The sequence below is a fragment of the Nerophis lumbriciformis genome, linkage group LG11 (genome assembly GCF_033978685.3).
Source record: "Nerophis lumbriciformis linkage group LG11, RoL_Nlum_v2.1, whole genome shotgun sequence".
Lineage (NCBI taxonomy): Eukaryota > Metazoa > Chordata > Actinopteri > Syngnathiformes > Syngnathidae > Nerophis > Nerophis lumbriciformis.
Genome location: NC_084558.2, coordinates 30199431 through 30221062, shown reverse-complemented (window position 1 = coordinate 30221062; position 21632 = coordinate 30199431). Strand labels below are relative to the sequence as shown.

Genomic DNA, 21632 nt, shown 5'->3' with positions numbered 1-21632 from the left:
CATGTCGCTGGCGTGTCGCGTCGACACACAGACGTCTCGACAAGCAAAGCAAAGCTTTCAATCATTTTCAGGACTTTGTTTAGCGGGGGAATAATAATTCTACAAGATTATTTGTCTGGTGGGTGTGTCCGCATGGGGTGGTCACCACAGGGTTGTTGTTAGGACTGTCCTGCATAGCAATAGGCCGTTAGCGGTAACTCTTCCCATGGAATGAGACAATCTTTGGATTAGCGATGTCAGAACATTGTTGTAAACTACATGTGTCAAATTTAAGGACCAGAGGCCAAATCTGGCCTGCCACATATGTGGCCCGCGAAAGCCTGGAATTACTATGCATCTTTCCTACTAAATGTAACCCACTTTTCATTTTGACAGAAAAAAATGATACATTTACTGTATGTAATTTTATATAGTTAAAGCTTTATCTTAATAATCATACATTCCAAAAATGTTTTGGGTGGTAAAATAGAAATAAATACTTAAATATCGTCTTGAGCCATGACTTTAAGAAGCAAGTTATCCATTAAATTGTACACTAAAAATTATCTTTATGGTTAAAACTGGTAGTTCAGGTGCCAAAATGTTACCGTAATTTTTTTAATTTTTTTAAATGGTATCCTTTTTCCATTTACAGTAATACACCGTAAAAATAACAACAGTAGATTTACAATAAAAAACAGTGCTACTGTTTGTTTGTTTCCATTTACAGTACATGCTGTAAAACAAATTGGCAATTGAACTGTCAGTTTTTTACTGTAAAATGTACTGATTTTTTTACAGTGTTCGTAAAAAAGATGTATAATAATAGATCATTGTTATTTATATTTATATCAAAATATTATTCACTGTTACAAGCGGCCCTCTGAGGGCGACGTGGTCATCAATGAAAATGAGTTTGACACCCCAGTTAAAGGGGAACTGCACTTCTTTTGGACTAGACAAGAAAACAAAAGGTTGTTTTTGTTTTTTTCGCTTTCTAACATGTAAAATTTGTCTCGTTCTAGGTAACTATTGAAGTGAATTAATTAACTCATATTATGTTATGCATATGGTGAATGTTTATATTTATCTTAGAGAAAGCAGTCCACCAAGTTTAATTAAATAGTGGTATTTCAGTTTGAGCACATAATTAGATAAGGCCCCTTAGTTTGGTATTCGCAGGTGGATTGGATCACTTCTCGTAGGAAAGAGGCCCTAATTGGGACTTTGTAATGCAAAAGTGACAGCCCTATCCTTGAGAAGAGACTACATGTCTAGCTCAATGTCAATATTTAAGTTATGACTTAAAGCAGTTGTTTTCCAGACACTTACACACGAACATATCCATGTATGGTCAGGGTGTGCTGTCCTGGGTTAGCACACACCCCAAAACATGAAGGAGGAATATAAAAACTGATGGTTTGGCTTCTCCAAGTTGGGAGTGCCTCATTTTCTTGACCTGACCTCCTCCAGGAACTGCAGTCCTGTATAATGATGCTCGCTTTTAATAAAGAAACTTTTGGTTCAGTAAAGCGTCTTCGACGTCTCTTTTGATCCAGCCGCACTGCCGTGTTACCCTTCTGTCCGGACGAGCATGACAAAACCAGACATGCACATCACTAGCAATGCAGCTAATGGGAGCAATCAATTCTACCTCTAAATCACTTTAAAAATGCCTTCAAAAACCGTCAACAATACTTAATTTACTTTCCTTAATCTGTAAAATAACCAAACTGTAGCGACATTGTCATTGTAAGAGCGAACACTGAGGAACTCTCTTTCTAGCATACTAACACATAGGCGTGCTTCGGTATTAGTCGTAAACGCTAACAACGGCAAGAGATAAGCTAGCTTCTACCTCAACATGAAACACGTTTGAGTTTGTAATGCACTACACAATGCGATAAGACCCCAATCTATACGGACTGAAAAACAAGGACAATCATATTACAGTATCTGTAAAGTATTAGCCCACATTTCATGTTCTGTTCGTACACAGCTCGCCAGACAGTGTATGTACTGTAGTTGTAATAACAAGCATGATGTGATGCGTGTATCATGATCAATATTAAAGTGTGACTCACTCGATGGACAGTTGTTTGTTTGGTCCAGCTGGCCAGGGACATTTTTTCCTGTTAATCATAGGTAAGCACGCCATTTATGTCGAAATAGCTTGGCTTCAAGTTCCACATTTGCTTCTTCGGTTCGATTTCACCTCACTCTCAGAAACCTTGGGGTTGTGTTCGATCAGTCCATGTCTTTGGAGGGTCACTGCCGTCAACTGACTAAAAACAGTTTTTATCATCTCAGAAATATTTCTAAAGTGACAAATTTGTTGTAAAAATTGGCCCTCGAAATGATCATTCACGCTCTTATTTCATCTCGTATTGACTATTGCAATTCTCTTTTCACTCTTTTCAACAAGTCAACGCTAAAGAGACTTTAGACTGTACAAAATGCGTCTGCCAGACCTTTGCCTGGTGCACCAGAACAGCCCATAACACCCCCATTTTATCCAGTCTTCACTGGCTTCCAGTTAAATTCTGCATTGAGTTCAAGATTTTGGTCCTGACATTCAGTGCATTGCCTGGTGGGGCCCCTCAGTACATCAATGACTTGCTATGCCCCTACTCTTCAGGGCACAGGGTCTTCTAAATATCCCAAAAACTTGTTTTAAAACATTTGGAGACCTGGCATTCCAGGCTATAGCTCCCAGACTCTGGAACAATTTGAACCAGTCCCTTCGTGATCTTGACTGTGTTGACACTTTTAAGAAACATTTGAAAACTTCTCTTTTTAGTAAAGCTTTTAGTTAATGCACCTTTTAACTATCAATATTAATCCACTTTGTATCCTTTTTATGATGTTGCCCCTGTTGTTTTAATTGATATGTTGTTTTACTTCACCTATGTTTTGTATAGCGCTTTGTGATTTTATCTGTGAAAAGGGCTTTATAAATAAAATGTACTTACTTACTTACTTTACTCTCTCGGCTTCTGTCTGCTCCAACGTCTCACTCTTCTTCGTGCTCGCTTCTAGAAGCAGTAGTTAATCCTTCATTCATTCAGCTTCAAAAAGATAAGGTTGTCAATCCTCATTCGTCCCAAAAATAGCCGTCTTTGTTATTTTTTACCAAGTCTGCCATGATTAGAAGACAAACTGTTACGATCCGCTGCCCGGATCATAGTTTGTTTGTTTGAGTCACATGTGTTTTCAGCACCTTGAGTTTCGTTTATTTCTGTTGCCATGACGGCAGATTGTATACACCTGCCTCTGGTTAGTGTCCGGGACGCGCACCCGTTGCCCGGGCGCTAATCAGAGGGCTATTTAGTCTTTGGCCTGGCCTCACTCGGTCTGGCTTCCTAGTTTGTTCCCATACAACTGTTAACGACTACTTAGATTTCATGCTATGCTATTTTTTCCTGCTAGCTCCCACGCTAGTCCTTTTGTTTTGCCTTTTGTGCTACGTGCATGTCTTTTGTTTATTCATCATATGATTTATATTTAAAATAAATCATTTTCCTACCTGCAAGCTGTGTCCGAAGCCGTCTGCATCCTTGGGAGAACCACACCCGCATCATTATGCGACCACGTCGTTTCAGTAGGAAGCCAGCAAATAACAATTCTCCCGCGGCAGCCATTGAGGAGTTTGACGAAGGTACGTGGGAGGTGTTGCGAGCAATGGAAGCGGAAACTCTTCGCTATTCCCCCTCGGAGCGCCAGGACCTGATATGGGGTCCCAACGGAAAGCTGGTCCCAATCCACTCCGTTTGGCCCGAGGACATCGCCACACCCCCGCAGTACGGGACGCGTCAGCGAAGACGGAAGCCGGCCAGAAGGTCTTCCCCTCGCTGTCAAGACGCGCCGCTCCTGCAAACTCCTCCCTCGGACCGAAGCAAGCTACATGCAGCTCAAGCTCCCCCTCCTCAGATGTTTGGCAACCCAATCGACCACTTCGCCAAACAGTTTTCCGATTGGGCTGTCAGTCACATGGACAATTGCAACAATGACGTCATTTCATTGGCGCCCCCCGAAGAGGTAACTCCGCCCACTCCCGATGACATCATTGAGCAAACATTTTTTTTTCCATCTTCTAATTCTTTCTGTCAGCCAATACCAAATGACTTTCATTCTAAGATAAGACATTATCAGGACATTTTTGCTAAGTGTAAGTCTAGTCAGTCACATTCTGATTTTCAAACTCCACCTCCAGTGATTTGGTTCCGCCCCCAGTGACTATTGCTCCGCCCACTGCACATATTTTCTCCCCCTGTTCTCTCACCCAATCTCAAGTGGGGGGTGAGAATAGACAATTTGGACAATTTAAAGAGGAGGAGTATACCCGCCTCCTTACCTCCCCCCACCCACCCTTGAAGACGGTTCCAAACCGCAAAGAGCGCGTCTGGTATCCGCGTCTTGAGGGGGGGGCTAGTACTGGGAACTGTGCTAGTGCGGTGGCACAACTTCGGCGTGCTAAGCCGCAACCTCCTGCACGGCCACCGCCACCAGTTTTTCGGCGTGCTAAGCCGCAACCCCCTGCACGGCCACCGCCACCAGTCTTTCGGCGTGCTAAGCCGCAACCTCCTGCACGGCCACCGCCACCAGTGTTTCGGCGTGCTAAACCGCAACCTCCTGCACGGCCACCGCCACCAGTCTTTCGGCGTGCTAAACCGCAACCTCCTGCACGGCCCCCGCCACCAGTCTTTTGGCGTGCTAAGCCGCAACCTCCTGCACGGCCACCTCCACCAGTCCTTTGGCCTGCTAAGCCACAACCGCCAGCTAGGCCACCTCCAGCTGCACCTCGGCTAGCACCTGTTCCTGCACCTCGGCTGACACACCAAGCTTCGTCTCCTGTACCTCCACCACGCCAAGCTCCACCATGCCAAGCTCCAAGGCTGGTTCCCACACCAGCGCCGGCTCCAAGGCTGGTTCCCACACCAGCGCCGGCTCCAAGGCTGGTTCCCACACCAGCGCCGGCTCCAAGGCTGGTTCCCACACCAGCGCCGGCTCCAAGGCTGGTTCCCACACCAGCGCCGGCTCCAAGGCTGGTTCCCACACCAGCGCCGGCTCCAAGGCTGGTTCCCACACCAGCGCCGGCTCCAAGGCTGGTTCCCACACCAGCGCCGGCTTCAAGGCTGGTTCCCAAACCAGCGCCGGCTTCAAGGCTGGTTCCCACACCAGCGCCGGCTCCAAGGCTGGTTCCCACACCAGCGCCGGCTCCAAGGCTGGTTCCCACACCAGCGCCGGCTCCACGGCTGGTACCCACACCAGCGCCGGCTCCACGGCTGGTACCCACACCAGCGCCGGCTCCACGGCTGGTACCCACACCAGCGCCGGCTCCACGGCTGGTACCCACACCAGCGCCGGCTCCACGGCTGGTACCAGAACCTGCACCTGCTCCACGGCTGGTACCAGAACCTGCACCTGCCTCCACGGCTGGTACCAGAACCTGCACCTGCCTCCACGGCGACGACGTCTCCTCCTGCCTCCACGGCGACGACGTCTCCTCCTGCCTCCACGGCGACGACGTCTCCTCCTGCCTCCACGGCGACGACGTCTCCTCCTGCCTCCACGGCGACGACGTCTCCTCCTGCCTCCACGGCGACGACGTCTCCTCCTGCCTCCACGGCGACGACGACTCCTCCTGCTTCCACGGCGACGTCTGCTCTCTCCTCGTCTCCGGTGGGCTTTTCCAGGACGCCGCCACCTTCCTCGCCCTCATCGTCGTCTCAGCGACCTCGAGTGGTCTGGCTGCGCAAGCGGCGCTCTCTGAGGTTTCTGTATGGACGCCTGTGGCGCAAACAGCAGCGACACCCGAGACATAGACTTAGAACTCTGCGGCTGCTGAACTTCTGGCGCCACTCACGCCCACCTTCTCGGCAGCCACGAATGTGGCCTTTCCGTGGTCGCCCGCCTCGCCTGCGGCAGCGGCGTTCCACTCGCCGCCGCCACCTGACTCTTCCCCGGTGGATTCGGGGACACGTGGCCTGGCGACCCACCACCAAATCCTCCCTCCACCCTCCCTGGACTCTTGAACTGTTTCTTGTTTTTTGGGTTCTAGTTTTATTTCATGTCAAGGGACATCTGGAATCTGTCCTTTAAGGGGGGGGTACTGTTACGATCCGCTGCCCGGATCATAGTTTGTTTGTTTGAGTCACATGTGTTTTCAGCACCTTGAGTTTCGTTTATTTCTGTTGCCATGACGGCAGATTGTATACACCTGCCTCTGGTTAGTGTCCGGGACGCGCACCCGTTGCCCGGGCGCTAATCAGAGGGCTATTTAGTCTTTGGCCTGGCCTCACTCGGTCTGGCTTCCTAGTTTGTTCCTATACAACTGTTAACGACTACTTAGATTTCATGCTATGCTATTTTTTCCTGCTAGCTCCCACGCTAGTCCTTTTGTTTTGCCTTTTGTGCTACGTGCATGTCTTTTGTTTATTCATCATATGATTTATATTTAAAATAAATCATTTTCCTACCTGCAAGCTGTGTCCGAAGCCGTCTGCATCCTTGGGAGAACCACACCCGCATCATTATGCGACCACGTCGTTTCACAAACAAGCGTTTTGTAACCGAAAGTAGGAACACACAGGAAGTCGGACATTCGCTGTTATGGAAACAGAAATCAATACGCGGAAGAAGTCACTCACGGATAATTATTAAAATGATCAAAATATGATAAATATTGAACATTATTACATAATTTTATGAATGTGTCTGTTACTACATTATATATAGACCTGCAGTGTGTATACAACATATTGATAGAGGGTTTTGAAGTTGTTTTAGAGGGCTTTGAAGGCTCAATGGTGACACCCATTAGCTGCATCCTCCAAGCGTTTTTCATCTTTAAAATCCTAATAAAAAAAGACATGTTCTTGTCTCTCATGATTGTGAACAATAGGCAAAATTGAAAAAAAAGTGCAGTTCTTTGTTTGATTGTCTTATTCCACGGCAAGAGAGGCCACTATTTAGCTGTTTTGCCACCAATCAGGTGAACGACCAGCTGTGCAACAACAACATTATGACCACCCACACCAGAGACATGAATTGAAAGACTCCACCCTTAAAATTCACAACTGACAAAGCCTTTTGGATAAAAGACGAAACGTCAGCAAACAGGAAGAGTCCAGTTGTGGAATACAAGAATACTTATTTAAAGTTACTTGCCTCATAAATATGCAAAAAACAAACATAATCATTGTCACTCACTGCGGTTGTCTTTGCTCTGCAGTATGGGCGTGTAGCTGTTTTTGGAAGTGCGTCCGTCAGAGGTGGTCAGCATGGCGCTGTTGTTTCTCTCGCCGTGCTGCACGGGACTCGACTGGTGGCGCAAGATGTCAACCAGCGACCTGGCACACAAGATGGACCAGCGTGTGAAAAACCAGAGCCATTTGAGGAAGTCATATGCAGGAATAGCTACATGACAACGTAAATGTTTTCTATACTTTAGTGATTTTGTTACTATGTTTAGCAGATATTCAGACACCCAGACAACCTTTTCTGCTGCTATTGGAGACTTTTTGAATACGCTGCCATGAAATCATTCTTAAAGGGAACTTAGGATGATTTTCGTCTTTTCTGTTCTGCTTTTCATGTTGTTTCAATGTTATATACTCATAAAATATCATAAGGTTATTGCATTTGGGCGTGACCTTGCACGCAGTTTTGATGTTTTGCAGTCTGGGTACTTTGTGATGTCACAGCAAGGTGGACGTACTTATTTGGACATTAGGTAAAGCTATCAGCCAGATTGTAGGAGCTCCTCCCCCAGTCTGCTTCAAGATGTGACAATGTTATGGCTGCTGCCTGGAGCCTTGTATGTTATTCCTACTCGTCTTATGCCCCACCTGCCTTAATGTCTATAAAATAACTCAGATGGGAAAAGACGGCACCATTGTGACGTTTCTACTTGGTTATCTAATAGTGGGATGCACACAGCACAGATGTGCGACATGCAGTGACATAAATGCTTTTAAAACATTATTTTTATGCATTGTCTGTATTGATTAGACAATGGACAGGTGTACTTATTGTTGTGACCAGGTGAATCTATACAGTTTATTAAGTTTATTTTGACTGTGTCTGGAAAAAAATAGCGATGGCGTTCATCTACAAGATATTTATATAAACAGTTAACATTTTCAAGTTAATTCGGATACATTTGGAATCTAAAAAGAACGCCTCCACAAATATAAAATGGTACTGTTGATGAAAATTTACTCAAAATTTACACCAAAGCATATCCTATACATATTATCTAAACCAGTGTTTTTTAACCATAGGGCTTCTAAAATAATCTGTCTCTAAGTGTACTCATTTCTAATACAGCTTTCCACCACTAGCGGCAGTAATGACAATCTAAAACAGACAAAGAAGCCTGGAAAGAAAAGTCAGAGAGGTTTCTTAAGCGCAAAAATTATGATAAAAGTGGTAAAGTTGTATTTTAATTTGCACTTCTATTTAACATATATTATCATTATTTATTATTAATTTAAAGTAAAAGAAAAGTTTAAAAAGTAAAAAAAAAAAAAAAGTTTAAGTACCACTGATAGTCACACACACACTAGGTGTGATGAAATTACCCTCTGGATTTGACCCATCCCCTTGTTGCACCCTCTGGGTGGTGAGGGGAGCAGTGATCAGCAGCGGTGGCCGCGCCCGGGAATCATTTTGGTGATTTAACCCCCAATTCCAACCCTTGATGCTGAGTGCCAAGCAGGGAGGAAATGGGTCCCATTTTTATAGTCTTTGGTATGACTCGGCCGGGGTTTGAACTCACGACCTACCGATCCCAGGGAGTACACTCTAACCACAAGGCCACTGAGCAGGCCTTAGTTAAACTTTATCGTTCCTTTTTGGACATGCTGTAATGAGAAACTGAAAAAATGTACTGTATCATATTGTAATTGTATGCATGTTTGAAATTAACTAACTCTTTAACCATAACCATAACCATTTCTTTTAGCGTAACCATTCTTCACCTAAATGCGAATATATCCCAGCAGTCGACATCCTAATGACAGCAGACCTTGTACAGTAAGTGATGTTTTATTATGTTTGTTGGCTCTCATAAAATCTGCAGTGAGTAATAATCAGTGATGTTGAACAAAGTGAACGTTGTGATGCGTTTTTGAAATGAATGCGCCGCGTATGCTTAAAATGAGCAAAATACGTAAATCCATCCATCCATTTCCTACCGCTTGTTCCTTTCGGGGTCGCGGGGGGTGCTGGAGCCTATCTCAGCTGCATTTGGGCGGAAGGCGGGGTGCACCCTGGACAAGTCGCCACCTCATCGCAGGGCCAACACAGATAGACAGACAACATTCACACTCACATTCACACACTAGGGCCAATTTAGTGTTGCCAATCAACCTATCCCCTGGTGCATGTCTTTGGAGGTGAGAGGAAGCCGGAGTACCCGGAGAGAACCCACGCAGTCACGGAGAGAAACATGCAAACTCCACACAGAAAGATCCCGAGCCCAGGATTGAACTCAGGACCTTCGTATTGTGAGGCACATGCACTAACCCCTGTGCCACCGTGCTGCAAAATACATAAATATTAAATGTAATTTTAAATGTGCCCGTTATGACATTACATCATATAGAACCTTGACAGAGGTGTTTGGATGTTTTTTTAAGGGCTTTTAGCAATGTTCCCTCTAATTTTTCATGTGTGTGAGCAAATGCAAAAACTCCCTGAGCATTCAGTGGAGCCCATGTGAGCAACATCACACGTGCACACTGTGGCTACACCAGCAGCACACCTGTCCCAAACCTGACTAAATAACAAGTTCAATCTCCATTCATCCATCCATTTTCTACCGCTTGTCCCTTTCGGGGTCGCGGGGGGTGCTGGAGCCTATCTCAGCTGCATTCGAGCGGAAGGCAGTGTACACCCTGGACAAGTCCCCACCTCATCGCAGGGCCAACACAGATAGACAGACAACATTCTCTTATTATTATAATCAAATGACAGCAGTCATTTCCATGAGATTATTTTCTAATATAAGTGTTTAGGCCCACTTACAATGACAATAACAAAAAATAATGTTTTTCATGAACTGTGTACTTGTATTGTTTGTCTGGGTGGAGGTCCTGCTTTGGAAATAGTTTGTACCCCTTTCAGACATTGCATTTAGTTCCCATTAAAACATTCACATGCACAATGAGATGTAAGCAGGGGATCATGTGTACATTCCTGCAACTTCCTGTTTGTAAAAAATATATTTTTATTAATATTTATTTAATATACTAACAGCATTTCATGATTAATATTTATAAATTAAGATTCCTAATAAATGACACTAGAATAAGCACACATTTGATTGGTAAATCATAGTGTAACGACCTGGAATTACACTTTATGTGTGGTGTTGGAGTTGTCCGACTTTTGTGTGGCTGTAAACGCATCACTGGCTAAGTGCCATATGTGCATGTGTTGGCGCAAGTGAGAAAGAGCGAGCGGCTGCTGTTGATATAACAAAGTTGCTTTTGGTCTGGTTTGTACTGCAGAAAATGACCAGTTTTGCTAGATATAAGTTTTTTTTACTAATGTTTTGGTGATGTGTTTATGGCCGACAATAAAAAGTTTTGCTCAGTAAAGTGATCGATGGAATTCATATCCTCAAAGCGTCTCGACAGACGTTACAATATTTGAACAATGATGACGAAAACTGTTTTCTCTGTCGTGTCCGTGTGTCGAAAATTGTTATGCATTTATTTTTTTATTTGATTTTGTGCGTAGCATAGATTTGCCGTGCGCAGAGGACGCTTGAGCAGTGTGCAATTGCACAGGCGCGCACCTTAGAGGGAACTTTGCTTTGTAGGTATAATTGCTCGGCTCCTATAGGCTCCTTTGTAAGCGGACTTTTGATTGCATTTATCTTATATATGGAATGCAAAAAAAACAAAACATCCATCTTCATGTCTCTCATAATGATTGAGAACGATAGGCAAAAAAAAAAAAAAAAGTGCAGTTCCCCTTTAAAGCCCACCAACAGCTTCTTTCCTTACTGAGGAGTAAGCAATGAGTTCAATTTAAGCACAAAGCTTTTTATCAGGCCTATTTGCCATCACTTGGCCTATTTTGAGTTAAAAGCCTTCAAAGAAGCATCTCACCTGGGCATGTTGATGTCTCTGTTGCGAGGTCGCCGTGCCACCTTACTGAAGGCAATCCGGACCGCGACGGCCACCACCAGCGTGAAGGAGATGACGCCGCCAATGACGTAGGCCGTACTGCACAGGAAGCGCAAGAAAGTCTGAGCAAAGCAGGACCATGTCGGTTCCGCCGCCGCACTGACCTGCTGTTCTGCTGCTGGAGAGTTTCAAAGTCCGGGTCGGGCTTGTTGCCCACGGGCACGATGACGGGAACCAGGGGTTCGGCCCAGTCGGGGGACTTGTAGTTTGTGCACGAGTCCTGGTCCAGTCTGCTGCGCTGGTGCTCGCAGCAGAATCTGTACTGGCAGGTCCCGCAGCAGTAGATGTAGCTGCCTTTGGAGCAGTTGAAGGTGGGGTCCAAGTGACCCATCACGTCATAGTAACCCCTGAAGAACAAAGCAGGTGGAACATAGTCCAATTAAGTAAAATTTGAGAAGAATTTGGGTGAATTAAAATTATTGCAATTCCTAGAAAAATTTGAAAATAGATGTTTAAAACTTAATGAACATTTTAATGTTGGAATGGTTAGAAAGCAGCGTGCATGCTCAAAATCAATAGGGAAAATCTGGAATTTTGAGAAAAGTGGGAATTGTTTGAAAGGGTTGAGAAATGTGAAAGTATGCCACTTATCTCATTGAAAACTTTTGGCCGGGAAATGCGTGATGAGGGCAATTTTTTGGAATGTGGAAAAAATAGTTAGATAATGACAAATGTTTTGATTGCATTTTTTGTTATAGTGTTGGAATTGGTTGTGAAGGATCAAAAGGAGTTTGTGTTTGGAAAATGTGGATTTCAGGAAACAAATACATTTTGTTGGGTATGTGGAAAATTATTGGTTCGAAAATGCTAAATGAATTGTTTGTTTTTTGTTGTTGTTTTTTATGTTGGAAAAGTTTCAATTGGTTTAGAAATGTGGAACAGAATTGTCCATTCATTGTCAGTGGGAATTACGGAAAATGTGGGATTTTAAAAAAACACAATGGCTCGCATGTTCCAAATATGTTGAATATTTTGATGTAGGAATGGTTTGAATCGGTTGAAAATTGTGGAAGTAGTTAGTGCAGATTAACAATAATAAGTACAAAAGTAAACTGTTTTATTAAGTAATTTACTTGAATAATTTACCTTGGAGAGGGGACTTTTCAGATATTTCCTTTGAGCTGCTTCTCCGTCAAATACACCATCAGCAGCTTTTCCATTTAATTTTATGGATAAATGTCTGCTGTTTGGATATTTTAACATTCTTGTCTGGCATTAGACTCATTCTGCTTCAGTGTGGTGCAGGCGAGCAGTGATACAGTACATTCAAGATGCTTTGCCAAGTTGACAACATGCTCAAACATGTTTTTGATGGTTTTTTTTCTTTAAATCAATGAATATCATCCAATTGTTGTTCTCAGCTCTGTCCTTCACACTCACTTTCTTCCTTACCATAGTCAGAAAACAGAGCGATAAGCCAATGCTAGCGAGTAAGACCAGGGGTTTTGGTTGGCTCTTACTGGGTTCACTGTGGCATTTGCTACTACAACCTTAAAGGGGAACATTATCACCAGACCTATGTAAGCGTCAATATATACCTTGATGTTGCAGAAAAAAGACCATATATTTTTTTAACCGATTTCCGAACTGTAAATGGGTGAATTTTGGCGAATTAAACGCCTTTCTATTATTCGCTCTCGGAGCGATGACGTCACATCAGGAAGCAATCTGCCATTTTCTCACTTTCGTCGGTGTGTTGTCGGAGGGTGTAACAACACGAACAGGGACGGATTCAAGTTGCACCAGTGGCCCAAAGATGCGAAAGTGGCAAGAAATTGGACGAAATTTGTTCAAAATACGAGGGTGTGGGGAAAGCCGATGAAATGGTCAGTCGTTTGTTCCGCACACTTTACCGATGAAAGCTATGCTACGACAGAGATGGCAAGAATGTGTGGATATTCTGCGACACTCAAAGCAGATGCATTTCCAACGATAAAGTCAAAGAAATCTGCCGCCAGACCCCCATTGAATCTGCCGGAGTGTGTGAGCTTTTCAGGGACAACAGACCTCGGTAGCACGGCAAGCAATGGCGGCAGTTTGTTCCCGCAGAAGGGCGAGCTAAACCCCCTGGATGTCTTGGCTCACACTGTCCCTTATGCCACCGAAGATGATCAAAAGAAGAATATCGACCCTAGCTTCCCTGGCCTGCTGACATCAACTCCAAAACTGGACAGATCAGCTTTCAGGAAAAGAGAGCAGATGAGGGTATGTCTACAGAATATATTAATTGATGAAAACTTTATTCATTACTCGCGGTTTTACGTAAATTATTATACATAAACTGTGTTTACCAATAATTTAGCTTAAAAACATTTATTTTTTTCAATCATTCGAGTACATTCGGGTAGTCTTGTGTAATGCAGTATTTTGTGTCTATTTAGGTATGGTTAACCTGAGTGCTGAAATCGTGGAAAAATATATGTTCTTAGCGCGCCTGAAATTGGCTGTCTGCACTCTCAAAGTGCATGTTGTTGCCAAATGTATTTCATATGCTGTAAACCTAGTTCATATTTGTTAGTAATTATCTTATCAGACAGTGTTAAGCCGCTGAAATCCGAGTCTGAATCTGAGCTAATGTCGCTATACCTTGCTGTTTGTTTGTATTGGCATCACTGTGTGACGTCACAGGAAAATGGACGGGTGTATATAACGATGGTTAAAATCAGGCACTTTGAAGCTTTTTTTAGGGATATTGCGTGATGGGTAAAATTTTGAAAAAAACTTCGAAAAATAAAATAAGCCACTGGGAACTGATTTTTAATGGTTTTAACCCTTCTGAAATTGTGATCATGTTCCCCTTTAAACTTAAAGCATAACAGTTAGCCGAGACAGCTCTTATCTCAAAACACTTAATGTTGAGGTACTGCTGTATTGGACTTTTAGTGTCTGTGAATGCTCTTTAGCACCTCCCAACGGTTTAATAAGCAGGAGGGCATACAGTACGTTCTGGTGGCGCAAACTAGAAAGAAGTTAAAAAAAATGGTATTACAAGCTAGTCCATAATGAAGTGAATTTTCACTGATGCTGAGTCGATGGAGCGGTCGCTAGGCAACAGCAAGACGCCTCTCAGTGCAGCGAGCTCCCGGCAACATCCGGAGGGAGCATCATCCCACACAAGTGAAGAGTCTCTTTAGACAAACACGAGATGGAGTGATGCGTCACGTGCGCGTTACCTGCACACGTCCACGTCCACCAGCTGCCTGGGAGGCGGGGCCACCTGGGCCGCACCCAGAGGCGGCTTCAAGGCCTCCGCCGTCACGTTCCTCGGCAACATGGTCTGCGGGAGCGGCTTGGGAGGCAGCTCGGCCATCAGCGGCGGGTCATCGGCGTCCTCCACCTCTGCCCTTTTGGGCGCTCCCTTGGAGGGCGGCGGCTTGTACCCTGTGAGCAGGAACAGGGTGGCGTGCTTGCCGGCGAGGGGGGAACCGGCGCTGCTCGACGGGTTCCTGACATCGTTATCGGCGGTTACCGTGGCAACAGCAAGGCAGGTGAAAAGCAGCAGAGACAAGCAAAACATCCCTCGAGGAATTGTAGCTTTCATTGTTTAATGACGAGGTCTGTTGCAGCTATCGTAGAAAAGGTTTCATCCGTCGCCTGAATGTAAACGTTCTGTAAACGGAGGTGTTGCTAGGCGACGCGGGGACGTTCAAACATCAAGTTTGATTTGCTGGACATGTAAGAAAAGAAGGTGTAAACTGTTAATCCGAGCAGGGAAGAGATGGAGAGAGGACGGTGTAAACATCGAAGCTTGCATGTAAACGTTGTTTGGCACTTCTCCTTGAAGTCACACGGAGGGTTTTGGCGTCTTGTAAACGATCTCAGCCAATGGACGTTTGGCACGAGACTTGTGTCGAGTCCTCACATTCACGAGTTGGCCACAAAAGTCAGAGAGAGGACAGGTGAAGTTTTGGCGGTTTCGCTGGCAGCCGGACGAACGTCAAGGCAAACGAGTGAGTGGCGAGGAGAAAAGGGGGCGGGACCTATGTGCGTAGGACGCCCTTGTGCGAGTGTCTCTGCTCGGAATTCAACTCCAGCCAGCAGTAAAGAACGAAGGAGGGCTTGGGCCCGGTTCGAGCGGGGCAGCGTGGTTCCGCCCACACAACAGACATGAAAGTGTCCGGACTCATCCGTCAGCTCAGACGGGTCAGGTCCAGGCTGAGCAGGCGTGAAGCATGGATGCTCCTCAGGGGGTGGGAGGTGTTATGGCTGCGGCTCTCTATGGCTTCATCGACACCGCGCGCTGCATCCTGGAGCGAGTACGAACGTCACGAGGTCGCTGGCGTTGGATAAAGGGCTGGTCACGCATTTGGCGGCGCAGGAAGGAGGATGGACGTCAACAGTGATGGGATTAGCACGTGCTAATCCATCAAATCACCAGTTTGTCATGTCGAGAAGCTTCAAAGCGTGATGATGATGATGCTGCTCCTCGTCCACTACGCTGAATACTTTCTTCATGATGGACAACGAACAAGATGGCTTCTTCTCCTGACACTTTGGCTCCTCCACTTGTGGTTCACGAGGAGGTGAGGAGGTGGGGCTTCCAGCCGCACTGAAGTTCTTGAAGCTCCCTCCGGTTCTTCAATGTTCAGCAGGTGTCACGCTGTAAGAAAGAAAAGCGCACACTTATTTGTTGTTTTTTTAACAGTATGCTTCATTAATGACACACATATAGGTCTCCAAAGTTGCCAGCAGTATATGGAATTAAACAAGAAAGCAGAAAAAATGGAAAAAAGATTAAAAAGAAATAATATAACGTTGCGTTACCAAACATGCAAACATGTTACATTTGGGGTGCACAAGAACAAGGGGTCTGTGTGCGAGTGTGTTGGAGGACCTGGCAGGCATTCTCAAGGGGATGTTGGAAAAAATATTCATAATTATTTGTGCTTAGCACCTGGTGCCTCCCACACCCGCCCCTTGGATTGCGCTACGAACATGACGAATGTATCAGGTCGGAAGCAAAGAAGGAAGTAATGTGAAACTATCAAGCCGGTGGCTATTTGTTGCTACCACGCACATTCCCGATAGCTAACATTAGCATTATCATTTTGATTTGAGCATCGAAAGTCACTTACTAGTTTAGCAGGAACAGAGCCAAGGCAGCATTGGTCTGATATCCCTCCTCATTTTTGAGCTCACGCCAGTGATTGAAAGCCGGGCCAATGTTTATCCTGACCAGTGACGTGCGGTGAGGTTCATGGCTGGTGAGGCACTGACTTCATCACAGTCAGATTTACAAACATATGAACCCTAAAGAGTATCTTATTCACCATTTGATTGGCAGCAGTTAACGGGTTATGTTTAAAAGCTCATACCAGCATTCTTCCCTGCTTGGCACTCAGCATCAAGGGTTGGAATTGGGGGTTAAATCACCAAAAATGATTCCTGGGCGCGGCGCCGCTGCTGCCCACTGCTCCCCTCACCTCCCAGGGGGTGATCAAGGGGATGGGTCAAATGCAGAGGACAAAAATCACCACACCTAGTGTGTGTGACAATCATTGGTACTTTAACTTAACTTTAACTTTACACATACAAACTGTAGCATAGAAAAAAGCACATTTAATTTAAAAAAACAACGTTATTATGGTCTTACCTTTACTTATAAATGAAGTCCATGCGCTGCTCCTTTTGAACAAAAACATTGATAACTTGTTTATAGAAGTCCTCCTTATCTTTCTTCAGTTTTAAAAGTCTCTCTGTCTCGATGGAGATCTTCCTTTAATTATTACCTCATGCTTCAATTGAAAGTCCAGTTTAGAAAACGGTTTTATTTTAGCTATGTAATCCTCCATGTTAAAAGTCCAGGCAAGAGGAAAAAATAAATGATCGCTGCTAACTGTTGCTGCTTGTTGTCACTTCTTCTGCAGCCGAGTAGTCGCAAGAATGATCTCTGGGATCACTAGCGCCCTCTACCACCAGGAGGCGGGATTACTGCGAGCTTCACACAGTGCGTCTTCGCAGCCGTTTTATGATTGCTCAGCACAAGAAATACGTTACATACATACAGATGTTGACAAAATACACTGTACATTATATACCTCAGCTAACTAAACTATGGAAATGTATAATATAATTCATATAGCAATACGGTCTCACTGCACAGCAGGCCAGCAGTTAGCCGAGTCATTGCGCAATCCATGGTGAGGCTCAACTCAGTGACGTGCCTCCACTGGCTGCTGACTCACCGCAAGTCTCTTCTCAGTATTTGAACGGCAAATGTGAAAATTCAGCGATTTTGAATAAAAATAATCTAAAACTGGTGAAGTTAAATGGAAAATAACTTTATAGTATAATCACTGGATACATATAACAATTTAATTATTATTTTTTCTTTTTACATTTTTTTTCTTTCCATGATGGCACTTCTTTTTGTTTTCTGCCCGCATGAAGGCGTTTGCATCAACTTTTGTCTTTTTAATGAATGGTGAAAGGGGAAGTGACGTATGCTGTAAAGCAGGTCAGCACATTTGTAGTTTTTTGTGTGGCAGGGTTCCTACCACCCTACACAAACTTGTAAGTGCCAGGAAAAGTGAAACCGACTCACTCAAGCCATGACAGAGGTGTCATTTAACTAGTTGTAAGTCCATGTATCACCCCAAAAGTTATGAAAATATTTTATGAAGGCTGAAAAACTACTGCTTTAAGGATTTTAAAGTATTTCTGAAATACATTTTCTGAGCAGTGATGTCACCCAGCCCTTACCACCTTGTTTCAAATCTCACCAATTCATATTTTATTAATATCCCCCACCGTACACTCTCAAAAATATTGGTACAAGACAGATACGGACATGTTTTAAAGAATATTCTCTCAAAAGTATGATATTGGTCTTTAAGAGGCCAGAAGAATACCCTATAGTAGCAAAAACGCCAAGAAAAATGAAATGCTGATTATCGGTCCTGCTCGACACCGACATTTATTTAATAATACCACCTTAACATTTGACAACCAAACAATTACACAAGGCGACTCTGTAAAGAATCTGGGTATTATCTTCGACCCAACTCTCTCCTTTGAGTCACACCTTAAGAGTGTTACTAAAACGGCCTTCTTTCATCTCCGTAATATCGCTACAATTTGTTCCATTTTGTCCACTAGCGACGCTGAGATCATTATTCATGCGTTCGTTACGTCTCGTCTTGATTACTGTAACGTATTATTTTCGGGTCTCCCTATGTCTAGCATTAAAAGTTTACAGTTGGTACAAAATGCGGCTGCTAGACTTTTGACAAGAACAAGAAAGTTTGATCATATTACGCCTATACTGGCTCACCTGCACTGGCTTCCTGTGCACTTAAGATGTGACTTTAAGGTTTTACTACTTATGTATAAAATACTACACGGTTTGGCTCCATCCTATCTTGCCGATTGTATTGTACCATATGTCCCGGCAAGAAATCTGCGTTCAAAGAACTCTGGCTTATTAGTGATTCCCAGAGCCCAAAAAAAGTCTGCGATCCATAGAGCGTTTTCTATTCGGGCTCCAGTACTATGGAATACCCTCCCGGTAACAGTTAGAGATGCTACCTCAGTAGAAGCATTTAAGTCCCATCTTAAAACTCATTTGTATACTCTAGCCTTTAAATAGCCCCCCTTTTTTAGACCAGTTGATCTGCCGTTTCTTTTCCTTTCTCCTCTGCTCCCCCCTCTCCCTTGTGGAGGGGGAAACACACAGGTCCGGTGGCCATGGATGAAGTGCTGGCTGTCCAGAGTCGGGACCCGGGGTGGACCGCTCGCCTGTGCATCGGTTGTGAACATCTCTGCGCTGCTGACCCGTCTTCGCTCGGGATGGTTTCCTGCTGGCCCCACTATGGACTGGACTCTTACTATTATGTTGGATCCACTATGGACTGGACTCTCACAATATTATGTCAGACCCACTCGACATCCATTGCATTCGGTCTACCCTAGAGGGGGAGGAGGGGTTACCCACATATGCGGTCCTCTCCAAGGTTTCTCATAGTCCCACTGGGGTGAGTTTTTCCTTGCCCTTATGTGGGCTCTGTACCAAGGATGTCGTTGTGGCTTGTGCAGCCCTTTGAGACACTTGTGATTTAGGGTTATATAAATAAACATTGATTGATAGATTGATTGAAAAAGGTACACAGTGATACAAATGATGGTGGTATGGTACAATGGAAGCTACTAGCTCATAGACAATACTAATTATTAGTAGTATGTTAAATAGTGCATACGAATAGTAGTACAGTATACTTATAGTTAAAGTAATTGGAGCTATTATTAAAATTGATTATATTACAGTAATAATAATTTGAATAAATGTTTCTATAATAATAATAATAATAATTCTTATATACTACGCTCTTTTGAACATTTGTTCATAATTTTTACCATAATCTATTTTATACTCTAGTTAACATGTATTCATATTTTTTAACATGATCTATTTATACTCTAGGGGTGCACAAAAAATGTATTCCCATCTGAATCGCAATTCTTATTCATCACGATTATTATTTATCGATTCGACTTGTCCAGGGTGTACCCCGCCTACCGCCCAAATGCAGCTGAGATAGGCTCCAGCACCCCCCGCCACCCCGAAAGGGACACGCGGTAAAAAAAAAAGGATGGATGGATGGATTCATAATTATCAAAAATAAATTTAAAATAAAAAACATATCAATTTTCATAATATTACATTATTAAAAATATGTTTTAGGCCATCTCCATGCAAAGGGAAGGAGCTTTTCTAACCTGCAACTGGTTTTGAAAACGTTTAATTATAATTATTACACCAAATAATACATTGCGAGAATCAGTTTGAATCGGGAATTGAGTCTGAATCGAATCGTCACCTCAGGAATCCAAATTGGATCGGAATTGTTTGGAGCCCAAAGATTCACACCCCTAATTTTTACAATAATCCATTTTAAACTCTATAGTTAACTTTCCATCATCACTTTTAACATGACCTTTCTTTATCAATTTTACTTGTTGAGGGGAACACGTCTACATAATCCTGGCAAATGTCAATACCAATATATCTCAATTATATATCAATTATATCATATCTGACAATACCACATCAATATATTTTTTTTTTTGGATGTTTTTTTTTTTGGGGTGGGGGGAGGCCAATAAAAAAAGAATCACTTAAAAACCTTAACAAAACAAATGTCAGTGTTATTTTGATATTTGCAATGACAAGGGTAGCCAGCGTCATACAGGTCGGATTCTGGCATGTGTACAGGGCAGCATTGAAGAAGGGGGTCCTGCACACTGGGAACAGAAAGTAATAAAGACTAAAAAAAAAAAATCCACAAATGGCATGCTGTAATGTAAACAAGGTAAATAGGACAAGACTATTTAGATTGTTGACATGAAAGGTAAACAGTAATACTGTATATGAAAGTCATGGTAAAAGTTTGTACTCTTCTGGTTCTATGTGGACACACACAATGTCTTCATGCACACACAGACTGACAGGAGGCGGAAGGCAAGGAAGGCCCCAGGTGAGTGTGTGTGTCACTCTCAGTCATTCATTCATTCATTACTCAGGGTATTCAGGAAACGTCTTGAGTGGTCGGCAGGGACTATTTCCTGGATCACGGTAAAACCTCAACAGCCTGCTGACGTCTGAGAGGAACAGGCGTCAAAAAGCAACATAACAAACAACATATCAACATTGTTACCATCTTGACGAGTTTGTTGTTTTCTACAGCAGCCCGTTCAGGCAGCACAACAGTTGGGCCTGAAGTCTCCGCGCCTTCAAAGCGTCGCGACGACACAACATGACACAAATATCACACGCATCAAATCCCAGTTAGCTTCCCTCTGTCCGATTGTGTGTCAACCTTATTGTGTGCCCACGGTCCCAGCTCAGGTTGCCATGGTAACTCCTCCAGCTACGCTCATCTATCAAGAGTATCGTCAGCTCCCGTTGGACGGCAGCATTTATTGCTTGCCTCCAACATTGCATTGCAGTGACAACCGTTAATTACTCCAGTTGAACGTTGGAATATACGCACACATATTCAATATATATGCAGTATTCACGCTCCCAGGAACACATGAGCTTCAAAGTTCCCTCATGGCGAGTGGGTTAGTGCAGCACACACACACACACACACACACACACACACACACACACACACACACTGCCTGGTGTTGCGGGGGCTGAAGCGTGGCTGTAGGACTGCAGCACTGACGAGAGGCAATGCTTCTCCTGTTGTTGCCCGCATCGCGTTGGATCGCCTCTATAACCCCTCAGCTGAGGTTGCATCATGACTCCGCTGGCGTCCTCCATCTTGCCTCTCAAAGCCTTCCCTCTTCCTGTGAAGCGTGCTAGGAAACGCGCCAGCGCGCATAAGGGTGCGCGGCGGCCGCCGCCGTGTGTCTGCGGTGGCGCTGTGAACCGTGGCGTTAAAAGGTCACCAAACGCTTTAGGAACACAAATCCATCAATGCGGCCTCGCTTTTCAACATGAGTGTG

At 44.1% G+C, this 21632-nt stretch overlaps 1 protein-coding gene across 3 annotated transcripts in view; it reads right to left on the bottom strand.

The window, feature by feature from the left end:
- shisa7b (shisa family member 7) overlaps positions 1-21632 on the bottom strand; it is a 54318-nt gene that overhangs the window by 16010 nt on the left and 16676 nt on the right. For all 3 annotated transcript variants that reach the window (XM_061966850.2, XM_061966849.2, XM_061966851.2), the window contains exons 2-5: positions 14354-15780; positions 11285-11527; positions 11103-11219; positions 7192-7331 (exon numbers count right to left, since the gene is read on the bottom strand). In XM_061966850.2, the coding sequence (XP_061822834.1) occupies positions 7192-7331; positions 11103-11219; positions 11285-11527; positions 14354-14721 (868 nt within the window). In that variant the 5' untranslated portion in view covers positions 14722-15780. The remainder of the gene's footprint in view (positions 1-7191; positions 7332-11102; positions 11220-11284; positions 11528-14353; positions 15781-21632) is intronic.